Raw genomic sequence first — 16,656 nt, 5'->3', positions numbered from 1 at the left:
GACTCTGGGACGTACCAAAGCCGTCCCTTGGGTGGGCAGAGAATAAAAAGGTCAGGCAGTCGGCTGTACCACCGCCGCCTGCAACACCTTACGGCCCAGACTAGCATCAGCCGATGTGAAGGTATGAACCTGATAGAATTTTGAAAAAGTGTGCAAAGACTACCAGGTGGCCGCTTTACAGATCTGCGAGGCTGAGGCCTTGTTTCGCAGAGCCCAGGATGCTACCACAGAGCTGGTGGAATGAGCCAAAACCCTGAAAGGTGGGGTCCTCCCCTTGCAGCGGTAAGCTTCTGAAATAGCACATCGGATCCACCGAGAAATGGTGGCCTTAGAAGCAGGCTGTCCCTTCCGTAAGGACAAAAAAAGAATCGCACTGACGAAAGGAAGAGGTGACGGAAAGATAAGTCCGAACCGCTCAAACCACATCCAATTTGTGAAGCAAGCACTCCCTGTGATGAGAAGGAGCGGGACAAAAGGACGGAAGGATGATGTCCTCGTTGAGCTGAAAGGCCGGAACAACTTTAGGAAAGACGGGTCTGGTCGGAAAACAAACTTGTCGTGATGAATTATCAGGAAAGGGGAACGGCAGGAGAGAGCTGCCAGTTCAGAAACTCTCCTAATGGAGGTGATAGCTATAAGAAAAGCCACTTTCCAGGAAAGGAGGCAAAGGGGCACCTCTCTAAGGGGCTCAAAGGGTGCTACACCTTGGAGGAAGGTCAGGACATGAGAATTGGAAGCCAGGAGGACGCTGAAAAAGAATAGAAAGGGCCGAAACCTGACCCTTAAGGGAACTGAGAGCCAGCCCTAGTTCAAACCCGACTGTAAAAAGGAAAGGAGACGGGGCACGGAAAAGGTAACTGGAGAAAAAGAATGAGCTTCGCACCAACAAAAGTAAAAGCGCCAGGTACGGTGGTAAATTTTGACAGAGGAGGGCTTGCGAGCCCTAAGCATGGTGCGAATCACCTGGGAAGAGAAGCCGCGGGCCCTTAGAACCGCGGTCTCAACCGCCACGGCATCAAATGCAGCGACTGTAAATTGGGGTGGCAAAGGGGACCCTGTGACAGTAGGTCTGGACGAAGAGGAAGGCGGAACGGAACGTCGTCCAGAAGCCAGACCACGTCGGCGTACCAAGCCCTTCGGGGCCACCAGAATGGCGGGGACTCCTTCCGCCTTGAGCTTCCTCAGAACCCTGGGAAGGAGGGGGAGAGGAGGGAACAGGTAGGGCAGGACAAAGCCCGACCACGGAATCACTAAGGCAACCGCGGCTAGAGCCAGGGGGTCCCTTGACTTTGACACAAACTTTGGAACTTTCCGGTTGTGTGGAGACGCGAAGAGATCCACGTCTGGGGTCCCCCAGAGGTCGCAGATCTGCGCGAACACCTCCGGAAGAAGAGACCACTCTCCGGGGTCGGCTGAGGACCGACTGAGGAAACCCGCTTCCCAATTGAGAACTCCCGGAATGTGAATCACCGAAATGGCTGGAACCACTTGTTCCGCCCAGAGGAGGATCTTTGACACCTCGGACATGGTCGCTGAGCTGCGAGTGCCGCCCTGCCGATTGATGTATGCCACAGCTGTGAAATTGTCCGACTGGACACGGACAGGGTGACCCAGAAGCAGGGGCTCCCAATGCTTCAGACACAGATAAATCGCCCTCAGTTCCAGAACGTTTATGGAAAGAAGGGCTACTTGGTGAGGCCAGAGGCCCTGAACCGTCTGATCCCTGAAAACACCCCCCCCCAGCCTGACAGGCTGGCATCCGTCGTGACCACCTGCCAGTGGAGGGGGAGGAACGAACACCCCTGAAGAAGAAGAGGGGAGCGGAGCCACCAACGCAGAGACCGCCGAGTCCGGAGCGGGAGAAGAATCTTGCGATCAAGAGAGAGAGGGGACCTGTCCCATCGAGCAAGAATCACCAGCTGAAGAGGACGGTAATGAAACTGGGCAAAGGGTACGGCCTCCATGGCTGCCACCATCCGACCCAGGACTTCCATGCAAGTACGGATGGAGACCAGGGATGGTGTCCGGAGGGAGCGGACCCCCGACAAGAGGGCCAGACGTTTGTCCGGCGGAAGGCGAATCCGAGCTGAGGCAGAGTAGAACTGAAGCCCCAAGAAGACCAGAGACTGGGTGGGGGAAGAGAACTGACTTGTCTCGGTTGACCATCCACCCGAAGCGACAAAGTCTGAAGTGAGGCTCACATTCTCCAGGGCCAGGGCTCTGGTGGGGGCTTTGATGAGAAGGTCGTCCAAGTAGGGTATCACTGAGGAACGAACACCACTGGAACATGGAGGTAGGCATCCTTGATGTCCACCGAGGAAAGAAACTCCCCTTGATCCATAGATGCCACCACCGAACGGAGAGATTCCATTCAGATATGGCGGATAAGAATATGTTTGTTGAGACGGTTGAGATCCAGGATTGGCCGCACAGAACCGTTTTTCTTGGGAACCACGAAAAGATTGGAATAAAAACCCCGAAAGCGTTCCCTTGAAGGAACTGGGATAATGACACCCTGGACGAGAAGGGACTGAAGAGCCTCCCGAAATCCCCTCGCAAGCGAGGGAGATCGGGGAGCACGGGACTGGAAAAAAACGATCCCTCGAAAGGGAGGCAAATTCTATCCGGTATCCGTTGGACACCACGTCCCTGACCCAGGAGTCCTGAATGTGCATGGTCCAAACGTCCCGAAAAAACAAAAGATGACCTCCCCCGCGAAAAAAAAAAGGCTGCAGGTGGGGGCGTCCCTTCATGCAGAAGTGGGCTTGCGGTTGCCCGCTTTGGCCGCAAAACGGTCGGGCCGGTTGGTGTCCGACTTCCACGAGGGACGGGCCTTGAAAAAAAGGGAACCTTCTTGTCCCGTGGAGGCGCCTGGTTGGACCCCTTAGAGGGGCCAGATGTCCGAAAGGACCGAAAGGAAGAAGACTTCCTACGGAAAGAAGTGCTAGATTTGTTTTGAGGTAATAAGGAGCTCTTGCCCCCTGTCGCCTCAGAGATAATCTCATCCAGGCCCCTGCCAAAAAGACGGGAACCAGTAAAAGGAATCTCGATGAGAGACTTCTTAGATGCAGCGTCCGCGTTCCAAGTTTTAAGCCAAATGGAACGACGGAGGGCCACTAAATTACCGGTGGCATAGGCAGCGCAGTGGGCTGAGTGCAAGGAAGCAGAACACAGGAAATCTCCAGCTTTAGAACATTGGAGGGCCAGAGCAGACAGTTCTTCCGGGGGAGAACCTGAAAGAATGCCCTGACAGAGTTGGGATTGCCACACCGAGAGGGCCTTAGACACCCAGGTGGAGGCGAAGGCAGGGAGCAGGGAAGAGCCTGCTGCTCATACTTCGCCAACAACTCAACCTTTTTGTCCGCCGGATCCTTGAAGGCCACTGCATCCGCCAGCGGCAAAGTAGTAGCTTTAGAGAGGCGGGAAACGGGAGGATCCACCGACGGAGAGGAAGTTACTTTGGAAACAAGGTCCTTGGTGAAAGGATATCGCGCTTGGACTCTCTTCAGTACCTGAAACTTCTTCTCGGGGTGCTTCCGGGCGGATTCTAGAATGGCCTCGAATTCAGCGTGAGAGCTGAACACTTTGGGTGCCGGACGGGCACGATGAAAGGATACTTCCGGAGCTGCGTCCGAAGTTCCTGGGTCCTCTAGGTTAAAGGTGTCTCTTATGGCCAAAACCAGTGAGTTCACCGTGTCCACTGAGTCCGAACGGTCCTCCGAATCGGATGCCGAATCGGAACCCTCGGTCGCTAGCTCTCCAGGAGAGTGCGAACGAGTGGAGGCGGCCCTGGAATAGGGAGACTCCGACCTGGTACGTGGTTCAGGAGAGCCAGAGCGGTGACCCCGGGAATGTCCTCTAGGAGAGTGACGCGTGTGGCCTGAAGGAGTGGTCGGGCGAGACCTGCGAGAGGAACGCCCGTGCCTACCAGTAGACTCCTGGGAAGAGTCAGAGGAGGCACCCCTATTACGCTTATGCGAAGCGTAAGGTGAAGGGGAACGGGACCTTCTAGAGGGCCGGTGAAGGTTAGACCTCTCCAAGGCAGTCACCACAGAACAGGAGACCTGTGCCAAGTCGGATATAGACTGGGAGAGGGAGGAAACCCAGGCTGGAGGGGCGGCCAAATCCACCGGGTCTGAAGGGGCACCTGGGTTAGAAATAGCAGGGGGGTCTGGGGGAGCAGTGGAGCAGGCAGGACAAGTGGGTTCAGCAGAACCTGACATTTTTGCAGAGCAGCTATTACAAACGTAATGGGTAACTAATATACCCGGAATCTGCTTGGAGGGTGGAAAAGTTCTGGGCACGGACATAGTTAAAAAATTAACAGTCTCACCCACAGTCTGTGTCCTGAGGCAGCTGCTGTGAGGAAAACTCTGCACCGTACTGAGGGAGAGTGAAAAAAAAAAACGCCAGCCAATAGGAGGAAGAGGCCGGGTCAGGGCCAGGAGCTCTGTGATTGGCCCCTGCACGGACCCAACGCGCACACAGCGCTGATTGGTGGCCCTTTTCGCACTGCCGAGGCGCTTATGCGGCCAGGTGGGCAGAGCCAACGTGCGCCGGGCCGAAAAGATATACTGTGGGACTCCTGTAATGGCGCCCGCTCCGACCCCCGAGCGCACATGCCGCCTGCAGTGAGTCCTGTGCGCCCGGGAACGGAGCGGGCAAAGTGCCGTCGGCAGCCATGGCTGCCGAAGTGAAAGTAAAAGGCGCAAGCCGCCCGCAGCCTGCGGCGTGTACATAAGCACACACGCCTAATAATAAAGTGCCCGTATATACAAAAACACTGCCCCATGCTCCACTGCCCCCCATATAATAAAAAATTACTCCCCCCTGGAGGGAATAGTATCCCCCAGCCAGTCCAGCCCCTGTAGGATAGGGCCAGAAAAACAGAAGGTCTCCAGCTGTTGCAAGACCTAGGGAGAAAAAGATACTCACCTATGCTGAAGAACTTACCTAAAGAAGTCTTCAGACTGTAGTCTTCAGTCAGCATTTTCACCTGCAGCAAGCCAAGCTCACAGCGAGGCGAACAGGGAGGTAGGGGGACCCGGACCCATGAGGTACAACCCCAAGCGCTGACCGTTGGCGTGAGGGGGTTAATAGTACATCCAAGATGCCTGCCACCTCTCGCAATGGGGAAACAGTGAACAGTGTTCCTGAGTCTCCACCTGAAAACAGAAATAAAAAGGAATAAAGAACTAACACATTCCCTAAACCTAATAAAATAAAAAAATATGAGACTTAGTCTGGAGAAAACCAGACCACGTTCAGCTCCTTAAGACACTAAGCAAAAACTGAATTGCTCAGTGGCCTGGAGGCGGGTATATCCTGCTGGGAGGAGCCGACTTTTTGGTTACCATAGTGTCAACCTCCTAGAGACAGCAGCATATACCCAGAGTCTGTGTCCCCCAATGGAGCCGAAAGAGAAATGTTAAATACACCAAAAGAATTGATACAGGATAACCACAGTCACCCTGCCTAGTTGCGCTAAGAGCACATCTGTAAACGTATAAAATATTAACTGTCAGTTCCTGCAACTACGTTCCTCCCGGTCACAGAGGAAACTGGTCCAGTGTGGTAGAATAGGAGAGTGAGCAGCGAAAAATAGGAACTGGTGTAGCGCTGGATCCGGTCCAAGGTGAAATAACTTGCAGCATAGATCAGTATATAACTGTAAACTATTTATTAAAGGCACACATCAATGCGTTTCTGGCCCGGATTGGGCCCTTCTTCAGGATGATACACTTCATCCTGAAGAAGGGCCCAATCCAGGCCAGAAACGCATTGATGTGTGCCTTTAATAAATAGTTTACATTTATATATTGATCTATGCCGCAAGTTATTTCACCTTGGACCGGATCCAGCGCTACACCAGTTCCTATTTTTCGCTGCTCACTCTCCTCATAACCATCTGTGACAGTAATAAGCTCTGCACATCTTGTAGACATACACATTTCCAACTAAGTATAAGAAAATCGCACCCCATAGGCTTTTCCGTAATTCTTCCTCCTCCTCTTCATCAGGGATTGCTGAAGACTTCCACACATAACCTTCACCCTCTGATCCAACTTCTGTGCTGTTGTACACTATTTATATAAAAAAAAAAAAAAAAATGCTGTATTCCACATGGTGCCAAATTACAAGTTATCTGACTTGTCTGTTTTAATTTTTACATTCCCCTTGAAATAACAATTCTGGAACATCTTTTCTAGCTTTGTTGTGTCTTAAATCTGTTATTACAATTCCAAATGTATGACTAAATAGCCAACTGGGTGTTAGTTGGGGCCTGTCCCTACATGGTCTGAGACTATCCAATCAAAGCTGACAGTGAGAGTGTGTAGGGACACTTCCCTCTGGTAACACCTAGTTGGCTATTGAGTGACATAGTTCCAGCAAAAATAACAGAAGAATGGCACAGCACAGAGCTATATGAAAAGTGCAGCAGATACATTATTTCATGGAAGATACAAGGATTTATGAAAATAGCCAAATCAAAAAAGGCCAAAGGTCCTCTATAAACACAATGACATGATGGATGTAGAAGTATATACACAGAAAAATTGACTTCTCCAGGAACAATACAGATAGCAAATTCACTAACAGGTTTACAGCATATGGGAGTTCAATGGCTTATTGCTCAGAATATTGTGTGTATTACCTTTGACCTTTGATTGCTCTTCCTTTGTGCCAGTCCCTGCATCATCACTGAATTCATCATCATCTTCCTCATCCTCATCTGGATGATGCAGAGAAATAACAGTGTTCTCTAGTAGCTCAAAATCAGGACCAATTACAACCTAAAGGATGAGCAATAAAGTGAATTTATGGAGTAATGTAATTTGTAATGAAGAGATTAGCAGTTAAGTATTTGCATTACCTTTGAGGTCAGGACGCAGTGTTCATTAATCTTCACTCTTTTCTTCACAACAACATTATTGCAAACTACAGATTTTCTAATTTTAACATCATCTTCAATGCAAACATTGTCCCAAATATACACATTTTCCAAAACCACTCGATCACCTAAGAAAAAAAGAGCAGAAGGTAAAGGATACAGTTGTACTGTGCATCGGCATAAAATGGTAGTTCCAGCCAAAGCCACCAGCACATTAGATGGGGAGTCTCTTGTTTGTGAATGCCCAAGGTATACTTTAAAATCATGACTGCCTACACCATTGAAAAAGCCAGAGACCCGGTGAAACACTGGTGCGACAGCATGTTCACGGTTTTAATTCGTTCTTCTACCTATTGCGCATACACATTCTAGCCAGGACTGACTCTTACTGTATGGTTTGCCATACAGCACAGTTAGCCTTTTGCTACATGAACACATGATGAAATAGTGTTTTTCCTTCATAGAGAAACTATTGACTATCGAGCAGGTGTGAATGTGAACTGATCTGGTCGTGCTGGTGTAGCTCACTAAGCTGGTGAAGCTAATTCAGCTGATTGCCAACTCCACCATGTTGTACTTCGGATTTGGTCATGTTAGGAAGTATAAGTTCACTGCAAAACATCAATTTTGGATAAAATGTCTATATCCACATATTTATATTCCTTACTTTTGTCAGTACACTGCCGCTATGTACAATGATTTCTCACAGTTAACGGATGGGTGTAGCAGCTCATGTTGGTTTATACCAGCAAGACAGGACAGGATACTGATAGCGAAGCTTCTACCTACCTGGTTTCTCTATTATATGTATAGCCCCCAGTGATTAGCAGACCTGAGCTTTTATTAAGAAGAGTGATTGGTTGTGGCAGCTAGCCAGCATAATACAGAGGAAACCTGTGGGCACTGCACGCTTACAATCTGGTTATTGTTACCACTTGGGGACTGGATTTTGCTAGCAGGATAACTTGTGCTTCAGCACACACATTCGTTTATAATAAAGATTCTGCTACATTGTTATTCTCCATCACCAGTCTGCCAATTCTATTGAATCAATATAGCTACTGGTTAGAGGTACTGATCACGGCACAGAAGGTATGCAGCTGATAATGAGCCGGCAACTTTTACCAACATTTACATTTAGGGGTGCTTAAATGTGAGATTATAGAATGAATAGTTTATAAACCAGTGCTTCTCAAGCGCGGTCCTCAGGTAACCCCAACAGGTCATGTTTTCAGGATTTCGTTAGTTTTTCACAGGTGATATAATTATGGTCAGTGAATCAGGCATCACCACAGTTAAATCACCTGTGAAAGACTAAGGAAATCCTGAAAACATGACCTGTTGTGGGGTCTTGAGGACCACGCTTGAGAAACACTGGTCTTAAAAAAAAAAAAAAAAAAAAAAAAAGGCACATAGCACTCACCTAAACTGTTTGCTTCGTAATAGCAATAACTTTGGGTAGGTGCTACGTGCCTTTTTTTCTTTTAGACTGAGTCTATTGAAACCATACTTTCCTCTTTTTTCCCCCTCACAGTAATGGCATTAATCTCCATTAAATTGACATGTTCCTATAATCACCATGAATTTTGGTTTACTGTTTATACAGACTTGGAAATTACATTCAAATCATGTCACCTGTAATACTGCTTACAAAACTGACTACACCACTGTCCACTGAAAAAAAAATGCTAGAATACCCCTTACTTCCCTCAACCCAGTCTTCAATAATTTTACATTTACAGCTTACCAATTCTGCAGTTCTTCCCAATACTGGTGTTACTGATGCTGCATTCTGACCCAATTGTTGTGTTGCTCCCAATTAGTACATTCTCATGCAAGACACTGCCATGACCACGGCTGACCTCTGACCCTCGATAAATATTATGACGTAAGTGTGTATAGTTCTGGTCTTCCTGGTCAGTAAAGTTTGTCTCAGGGGTTATAGGATACAGCCAACGGCAAAGGATGTCAGAAGTTACAGCTTCATACATTGACAGGTTAGACACGCGGGCACCATACTCTTCCTGAGTTACGTGAAGGTGGATCTGATTTCCTAAGATCTACATAAAAGAAAAATGTCTTACAACAAGCTATACCAACATGTTCAAAATAATACAGACAGACTAGCGGAGTGTTCAAGTGTAGTTTATATATATATATATATATATATATATATATATATATATATATATATATATATATATATAAAATTCTTTTTTTCAATCAATGACTTTTTTTAGAGTCCTAAATGCCAACTCTACTTAAACACAGGGAGAAATCTAGAACATCCGACACGTCCCATTCCCTCAGGGTTCACTTTGAAAATTGCTCACCTCTTCATTAACAAGGAGGCCACGAACAAAGTCATCTCTGGTTTGGTAGTCAAAGTTGTCTGTGAACAGCTCTGCTACCTATAAAATACAATATTAAACAAATGTTCTCGTAAAATATTTAAAAGGGACGTCCGGCAATGCATTTCTAGTTTTAAAAGTGGTCAGGTGGGCTAAAAAAGAAAGTGACGCAATGAAGTAATCCCTAAGTCAATCACTGGCCACAGAAGTAACCAGTCATAATAACTATAACTATAACTATAGTATAAGTAGACTTATAGAAAAAAAAATTACTGAAAAGATCAACATACATCTCTGGATTGATGCTATACAAGGTAATAGATTAGACAACTGCACTCAAAATATATAGCACTCTCACTAGTGGTGGCAGTGTTTAATGAAGCTCGGAAAACTATTGCAAACCCGACATGTTTTGTCAGGTTGTGCGCCAGAAATTCTGTCTGTGCCAGAATTTGCTCCAGAATTGAAAAAAACCCAGACTAACTCTCCATTTTGCTAAGAAAACCCGAAAGAGGGGCATGGCCATTGGGAAAAGGGGGCATGGTCATCTAAAAAGGGCGTATTCCCGACATTTTCACAAAATCCCAACAAATTTACTAAGGTTTCCACATAAAATGGAGGAAAACCAGACAGATCAGAGGATGTGTAAAAAAAAAAAAGCAAAATGTAGGGAAAGTGGAAAATGTAGGGAAACCTTAGTAAATACTGTGGGAAAATAAATTGTAGGAAATTAAAACCCACAAAGAATGTGGGAGTGAGAGGGGCACCTTGTTACATGCGGTGTGGACTTTCTCCTGCGTTGTGCCTTTTTGGAGGGAGGTTATGACGTTCTTGTCGGACCACTTAGAATTCCCCTTTGTTTTAACGCCAGAGGTATGTTTGTTAGGGGTTATTAGTGGGTTAGTGACGGGCACTTACAGGCGCATTCTGGTCCGCTTCCTTTTGTTCTGTGCCTGTAAAGCTATAGAGATGGCCTGGAAGGATGTGTCCTTACCCCCTCTGCCCCGGTGGATAGCCCTAGTTAATAAATATGTCCCTTTTTATCATGCCCTCTATGTTAATAGGAAATGTCCGAAAAAATTTGACAAGGTCTGGGTTCCATTGTTCGTAGCTAGATGTCTCTACTGATCCTCCAGTTCGGGGGGCCTCTCAGTCATAGAATGTCCTACTGGGAAACTAAGAGCTCCTAGGGTAGGTTTGGATGGGTGTGTGAGTGCATGGTGTTGTCTATATGTGTTGTAGTTCTGGATGGGCCTCCCTTCCCTCGATTGCTCATATTCGTTCCAGTTTTGTATTAATGTTCCTGTGGCATGATTATGTTGGGAGAGGAGGGTCTGCTGACTTGTTTTCTGTTTGTTGTTAAAGTTGCTTGAAAAACCAATAAAAATATGTTAAAAAAATTAAAAAAAAAGTAACCTACACTCCACTCTTCGTAAAACTTTGAAAACCCTTTCAACAAGGGGTATAATGACTAGGCTGCCAGAATAATAAGCTGACAAATCCGATTAAACATTGTAAATTTCTGCTCATTCTCATAACAGCAATACCCAAAGCTTACTCACCTGGGGAGAGCAGATACTAATGTGACAGTCTAGCAAATCATGACGTAGCTCTATCTCATCAGCTTTACTCTGGAAGATGCTCTATAAACAGAAACAAAACTGTACAGAAGCACTCAAAAAATAAATATCGAAAACAGTTGTATAGATGGTTGTCAGACCTGTTTTACAGATCATTTCAGAGACTGGCCTGGATCCAGTGGGTAAATGTAAGAGGGGCTATGGGACGAGTACAGTTTTTACAATTTCTAACCGTTGGAAAGTGGTAGCGCTTCGAGTCGAGATTTTTTTGGTACAAAAGCACTCTTTTGGTCTTGCTATCCATAGCAATGATAACATCATCCTCTTGACACCTTGTATGGTGCACTGGTGACGACTCCTTGAGGATCATAGTCATAACTGAAATATTTTTCTCCAGCCTCCGCCGAGTCCTAAAATCAAATATGGAGGCAGATTAGCTAATGCTTTAGGAAATCACAGATTCTAAGATTCTTATGAAACATTCAATTCCGAACCTGTGCTCCTCCAAAGCTGCTTCAATGTTTATGTTGGAAACCACATCCCCTGTGACCAACACAAAGTCTGAGCGCACCAAGGTCTTAGCATCCACATCTCGGAGGACATCTCCAAGAGAGCGGTAAAGTTCAGAGGTCACCACTCGCACTACATTCGAGCTTGTAGTCCGACACCACTTGGAGTTCCTGCCAAGGAGGGAATCATTTCAGCTTAATTTATACTAGTATTTATGCGTGTCATACCTATGTTTAATAGAAAACATCATACAGCATTACTTACTGGACAACAGTGAAACTTCAGTAAAAGGGTAACATATCATAGCTACTAGAGCTGGGTGGCATGACCAAATATGTGTATCACTTTGTAACTTATGGCGGTTCCACGGTATATAACGGTATTTCTTCCACCCCCCCCCCCTCCAAATCATGTGACCCGCGAGCGCTGTTCTGCTCCCCCCCCCAATTAATTATCAGCCCAGTGGGGTACTACTCACATATGTCACCCGCAAGCACTGCCCTCCTCTTTGTTGCGGGCTGCCTGCGCTGGAACTCTATACTGTACGCCAGTGGTCTCCAACTTGCGGACCACCAGATGTTGCAAAACTACAACTCCCAGCATGCCCGGACAGCCAACGGCTGTCCGGGCATCCTGGGAGTTGTAGTTTTGCAACAGTTGGAGGTCCGCATGTTTGAGACCACTGCTGTACGCTGTATCCCTATGCCCGGGCTGCAAAAGATAAAGAAAATAAACGTTAACTTATCTATGTCGGCCTTACGCTGGGGACGGAAACGTCGGACAGCCGCCAGCCTATCACCGTCCACAGTGATGTCCCGCCCCGGCCAGTGATAGGCTGAGCCCACTGTCATGTAAGAAGCCGGCCAGAGCTCCTTACATGACAGTGGGCTCAACCTATCACATCGCTCCGGCCGGTGATAGGCTGACGGCTGTCCGACGTTCCCGTCCCCAGCGTAACGCCGACGTAGGTAAGTTAAAGTTTATTTTCTTTATCTTTTGCAGCCCGGGCATAGGGATACAGCGTACAGCAGTGGTCTCAAACCTGCGGACCTCTAACTGTTGCAAAACTACAACTCCCAGGATGCCCGGACAGCCGTTGGCATGCTGGGAGTTGTAGTTTTGCAACATTTGGAGGTCCGCAAGTTGGAGACCACTGGTGTACAGTATAGGGTTCCAGCGCAGGCGGCCCGCAACAAAGAGGAGTAGGGCAATGCTTGCAGGTGACATATGTGAGTAGTACCCCGCTGGGCTGATCATTAATTGGGGGGGGGGGGGAGCAGAACAGTGCTGGCGGGTAACATATGATTAGTTCCTCGATGTGGGGACAGCGCTGCGCTGGGCTGATAATTCATTCCCAAGGGGGAGGGGCCAAACCGGTATTGCGTTATGGGGAAAATTCATATCGTGCAGCCCAAAAATTTCGGTATTTGATATGAACCGGTATACCGCCCAGCCCTAATAGTTACCTTTAGCTATGTGACCATAGAAGCAGCTAGCCTGATCCCAGTTCTGCTGCAAAAGTATAGCTATACACTGCGCCCACTTAAATCCATGGTTCACTGTTGCCAAGTCCTCCAGACAAGGACACCGTCTTAGCCAAAAGCTGTTTATCATGGCTAGCAGAGATGGGATCTCCCCCCAATGAATTTAAATAGGCCTCTTGATAGCATCTGGGTCACCTCTATAAGCTGGCTGATCTGCATTATTTTGACAAAATTTATAACATGCAAGTTGAGCTACAGATGGTTTCTAGTCACTAAAAATGATTAATATTGTACCAGGTGACTTTTATATAATTGGGTATAATGCATTACAATTGTGCAATGCAAAAAGGAAAATATTGGTTGAAAGGATTCATTTTACTATTGTTTAGGCTTTACTGTCATTTGACTATTTACCTCAGATGCTCTTTTATCTCATTTGCCATCCAGCAGCAAAACACAAATGTTTCTTTAACACCAGTGGCAGCGAGGAATTCCAAGGTATAATCCAACAAAGCGACATTTGCCAATGGTAGAAGAGCCTGTAAAAAGAAACACAAAACAATACAATTCAGCTTCTACAATTCTACAATTTGCTCACTGACTATTGGGATTACCAGATCATCTCACCAACACTTTTACATAGAGAAGTGCTACAATACAGCAGAGAATTCCCAGATTGGAATTTAAATAGGTTTCTGACCAGGCCCTACTGCCCGTCTACTGAATGTCCTGATATAAAGACGCTCTTCTGCTGACAGATCCTGGTCATAGACAGACCACTGGCCTCTCAAAATACATAGTACATGAGACTCTAGTGGAGCTTACAGTACATTGAAACATTAACCTGAAAAATGAATAGCAAAGGAGTAAGCTATTGTTAACGGAGGGCCACGCAACATGGGCAATTTCTATTCTGGCATCCATTGACTGGCCAAAATCTGTACTGGCACCTCTATGGTATATTACCAGCCTTAGGGCTCGTTCACACAAGCAAATTTACTTGCATGTTTTCCGCTGCAAGTCTGGATGGAGAAGGGCTCTTTGCGGCTGTCCGCAGCAGATTATCCGTTGCGGAAAATTCGCTGCAGACCCTATTGACTTTAAAGGAAAACTCTGGGATGTACAACCTATCCCTTATCCTAAGGATAGGGGATAAGTGTTAGATCGCGGGGGGGGGGGGTCCGCAAAGAGATAGAAAAACTGACTAAGTGATCCTATTGATGTCCTTAGGGCATTTTTGTGATCAGATAATCTGTTTGCAGTCAGTTTTTATTTTTTGCCTTATAAAACCCATAGCTTGAATTATTTTTTTTGTCCGGCCAAATAACCTGACCACACACAGATGATTAACATTAATGCCTATGGTGCAGGAAGGGAATCAGTTTGCATTTTATTTTTTAATTTTTTAAATATACATCCAGTTCATTGAAATGAATGGGATAAGCCAAAGATCTGGCAGGGATACCCCAGCAGCCAATTATCAAATTCTCCCGCTGGATCCGGCTGCCGTATGCCCAAATGTGAAATGAGTGGAGCCTTGCGCTCCCATTCATTTCTCTATTAAATAAACCGATAATGAGTAAAATAAGATAACCAAAAAATGCTTTAAAAAGGTATTACTATTCTAAAGAATAACAATAGGCATGTTCTGTTCAACTCTCCGTCTAGCTCACATTACTGCAAGAACCAGGAAGATTAAAGGGGTTAACCAGGAAAAAATACTTTTTTTTATATATATCAACTGGCTCCAGAAAGTTAAACAATTTGTAAATTACTTCAATTAAAAAAAATCTTAATCCTTTCAGTACTTATGAGCTGCTGAAGTTGAGTTCTTCTTTTCTGTCTAAGTGCTCTCTGATGACACCTGTGTCAGGAACTGTCCAGAGTAGAAGCAAATCCCCATAGCAAACCTATTGTGCTCTGTGCAGTTCCCGAGACAAGCAGAGATGTCAGCAGAGAGCACTGTTGTCAGACAGAAAAGAACAACTCAACTTCAGCAGCTGAGAATTATTAGAAGGATTAGGTTTTTTTTAATACTAGTAATTTACAAGTCTGTTGAGTTGATATATAAAAAATTTATTTTTCCTGGAAAACCCCTTTATCTATTCTGTATCTACAGGATATAGGGGCTATTGGTGGGAGTCTGACCCAATGATAATGGAGGTCAATTATTCCCTGAGTAAACAGACAGCATTCAAGCCTCTCTGTTCCTTCTCGATAGGACTTCCAAACCTCGGAAAGCACTGAATTTGGAAGTCCCATAGACATTGAATAAAGAGGCGGAGGCGGTGGAACACGTCTGATGCTCCGTTCATTCAGGAGACAACAGACCTCCATTTCTGTGATCGGCCGGGTCCCCCAATGATCAGCTGGTATTAGGGTGCATTCACACCACGTTTTTGCAATACAGTTCCCTTATCAGGTTTTTGATGAAAAACGGATTCCTCAAAACTGGACTAAACTGTATCAAAACGTGTGTACAAGTTTCAACCCGTATACAGTTAGAAAAATGATGTCCGGTTGCATCCGTTTTTTTAAAGAAAAAAACGTATAGGTTTTTAACTTTCACTCCATTTTGAATAAAGTTTCACTTGTTTGATTGAAATTCCAAGAAAAAAAAAACTGCAAAGTCAAAAACCGTATGGTGAAAACCGGATGGACCCGTATGCACATACAGCTCTGTACGGTTCCCATTGACTCCTATGTTATAAAAAAAAACTATACGGTTTAATACAGTTTTTTACCCGGACCAAAAACCATGGTAGACTACAGTTTTGGTACGGGGAAAAAAAAAACCTGACAAAACCGTATAAGACGCAAAACGGAGACAACCTGATGCATCTTTTGGCAAACGGTTTTCAATGGAGAGTCAATGCATACGGTTTTCAATACGGTTCCATATGGTTTTCACATACAAAACGTATACAGGAACTGTATTGCAAAAACGTGGTGTGAATGCAGCCTAAGCCTGTTCTGTACATACAGTATACCTTTTGGTATTAGGGTAAACCCCAAAGTCTCCACAGGGCTATATAAGAATACATTGTACTGCACCCTAAAACAAAGCATTAGGACAAGGCAGATATGGATCACACTTCCAGAACCTAAGCCAGTGGTTTTCAAGGAGGGTTCATCCAGCTGTTGCTAAACTACAACTCCCAGTATGCCCGGACAGCCGGAGGCTGTCCGGGCATGCTGGGAGTTGTAGTTTTGCAACAACTGGAGGCACCCTGGTTGGGAAACACTTACCTACAACTCTCATCTTGCCTTGTAAGGGCTATAACACTACTGCAGTATACTGAATTATAGCTAATATACCACAAACTTCATAGAATTACCATTCTAGCACTATAGGGATTATACAGCACAAATACAATACAATAAAATACAATAAAAAACCAATGAGAAGCAACTAAGACAACGACTAAGAGCAGCATAGATAAGAGCCGCCCAGCAGTCACACGTCATGCGTCAGCCATTGCTTCTCTCAGCTTTCTACCCTGACGTAAAGCTGCGCTCACCCTGGGCCGATCCTTCGTGATGGGGTAAAACCTCCTGTTGAAACTGTCAGCGATAAGCACGGCCTGCAGGGGGGGCAATTCATCGTCTGCCCCCGCGCCGCGCTTCCCAACACGCGATGCCATGTTATTCACGCATGCACTCACTTAGCCTCCTCGGCCACCGTACTCGGTGTCACCCGGCTCTGACTACGGTGGCCTAGAGGAGCCAGAAACTTTCAATTTGTCCATTCAGGAATTCAGCCATCTTGATACACCCAAAAACACTGAGCATGACCACAACGAGGAACATAAGGGCAAGACCAGTCACAGAGCAGCCAA

The 16,656-nt window shown here is 46.0% G+C and overlaps 1 protein-coding gene across 2 annotated transcripts in view; it reads right to left on the bottom strand.

Moving 5' to 3' along the window:
• EIF2B5 (eukaryotic translation initiation factor 2B subunit epsilon) overlaps window positions 1-16,520 on the bottom strand; it is a 36,369-nt gene extending 19,849 nt beyond the window's left edge. The window contains exons 1-10 of one of the 2 annotated variants that reach the window (XM_056565607.1): window positions 16,339-16,520; window positions 13,232-13,356; window positions 11,318-11,503; window positions 11,056-11,233; window positions 10,806-10,886; window positions 9,226-9,303; window positions 8,640-8,952; window positions 6,875-7,020; window positions 6,656-6,794; window positions 5,979-6,083 (exon numbers count right to left, since the gene is read on the bottom strand). In XM_056565607.1, coding sequence (XP_056421582.1) covers window positions 5,979-6,083; window positions 6,656-6,794; window positions 6,875-7,020; window positions 8,640-8,952; window positions 9,226-9,303; window positions 10,806-10,886; window positions 11,056-11,233; window positions 11,318-11,503; window positions 13,232-13,356; window positions 16,339-16,461 — 1,474 coding nt within the window. In that variant the 5' untranslated portion in view covers window positions 16,462-16,520. Of the gene's footprint in view, window positions 1-5,978; window positions 6,084-6,655; window positions 6,795-6,874; window positions 7,021-8,639; window positions 8,953-9,225; window positions 9,304-10,805; window positions 10,887-11,055; window positions 11,234-11,317; window positions 11,504-13,231; window positions 13,357-16,066; window positions 16,211-16,338 lie in introns of those variants that run through there. The other variant, XM_056565608.1, reaches the window with a different exon arrangement.
• Window positions 16,521-16,656: the final 136 nt, after the last annotated feature.

This window comes from Hyla sarda, chromosome 3 (genome assembly GCF_029499605.1).
Source record: "Hyla sarda isolate aHylSar1 chromosome 3, aHylSar1.hap1, whole genome shotgun sequence".
Lineage (NCBI taxonomy): Eukaryota > Metazoa > Chordata > Amphibia > Anura > Hylidae > Hyla > Hyla sarda.
The sequence above is the reverse complement of the archived record's forward strand: the minus strand, read 5'-3'. Positions and strand labels throughout refer to the sequence as shown.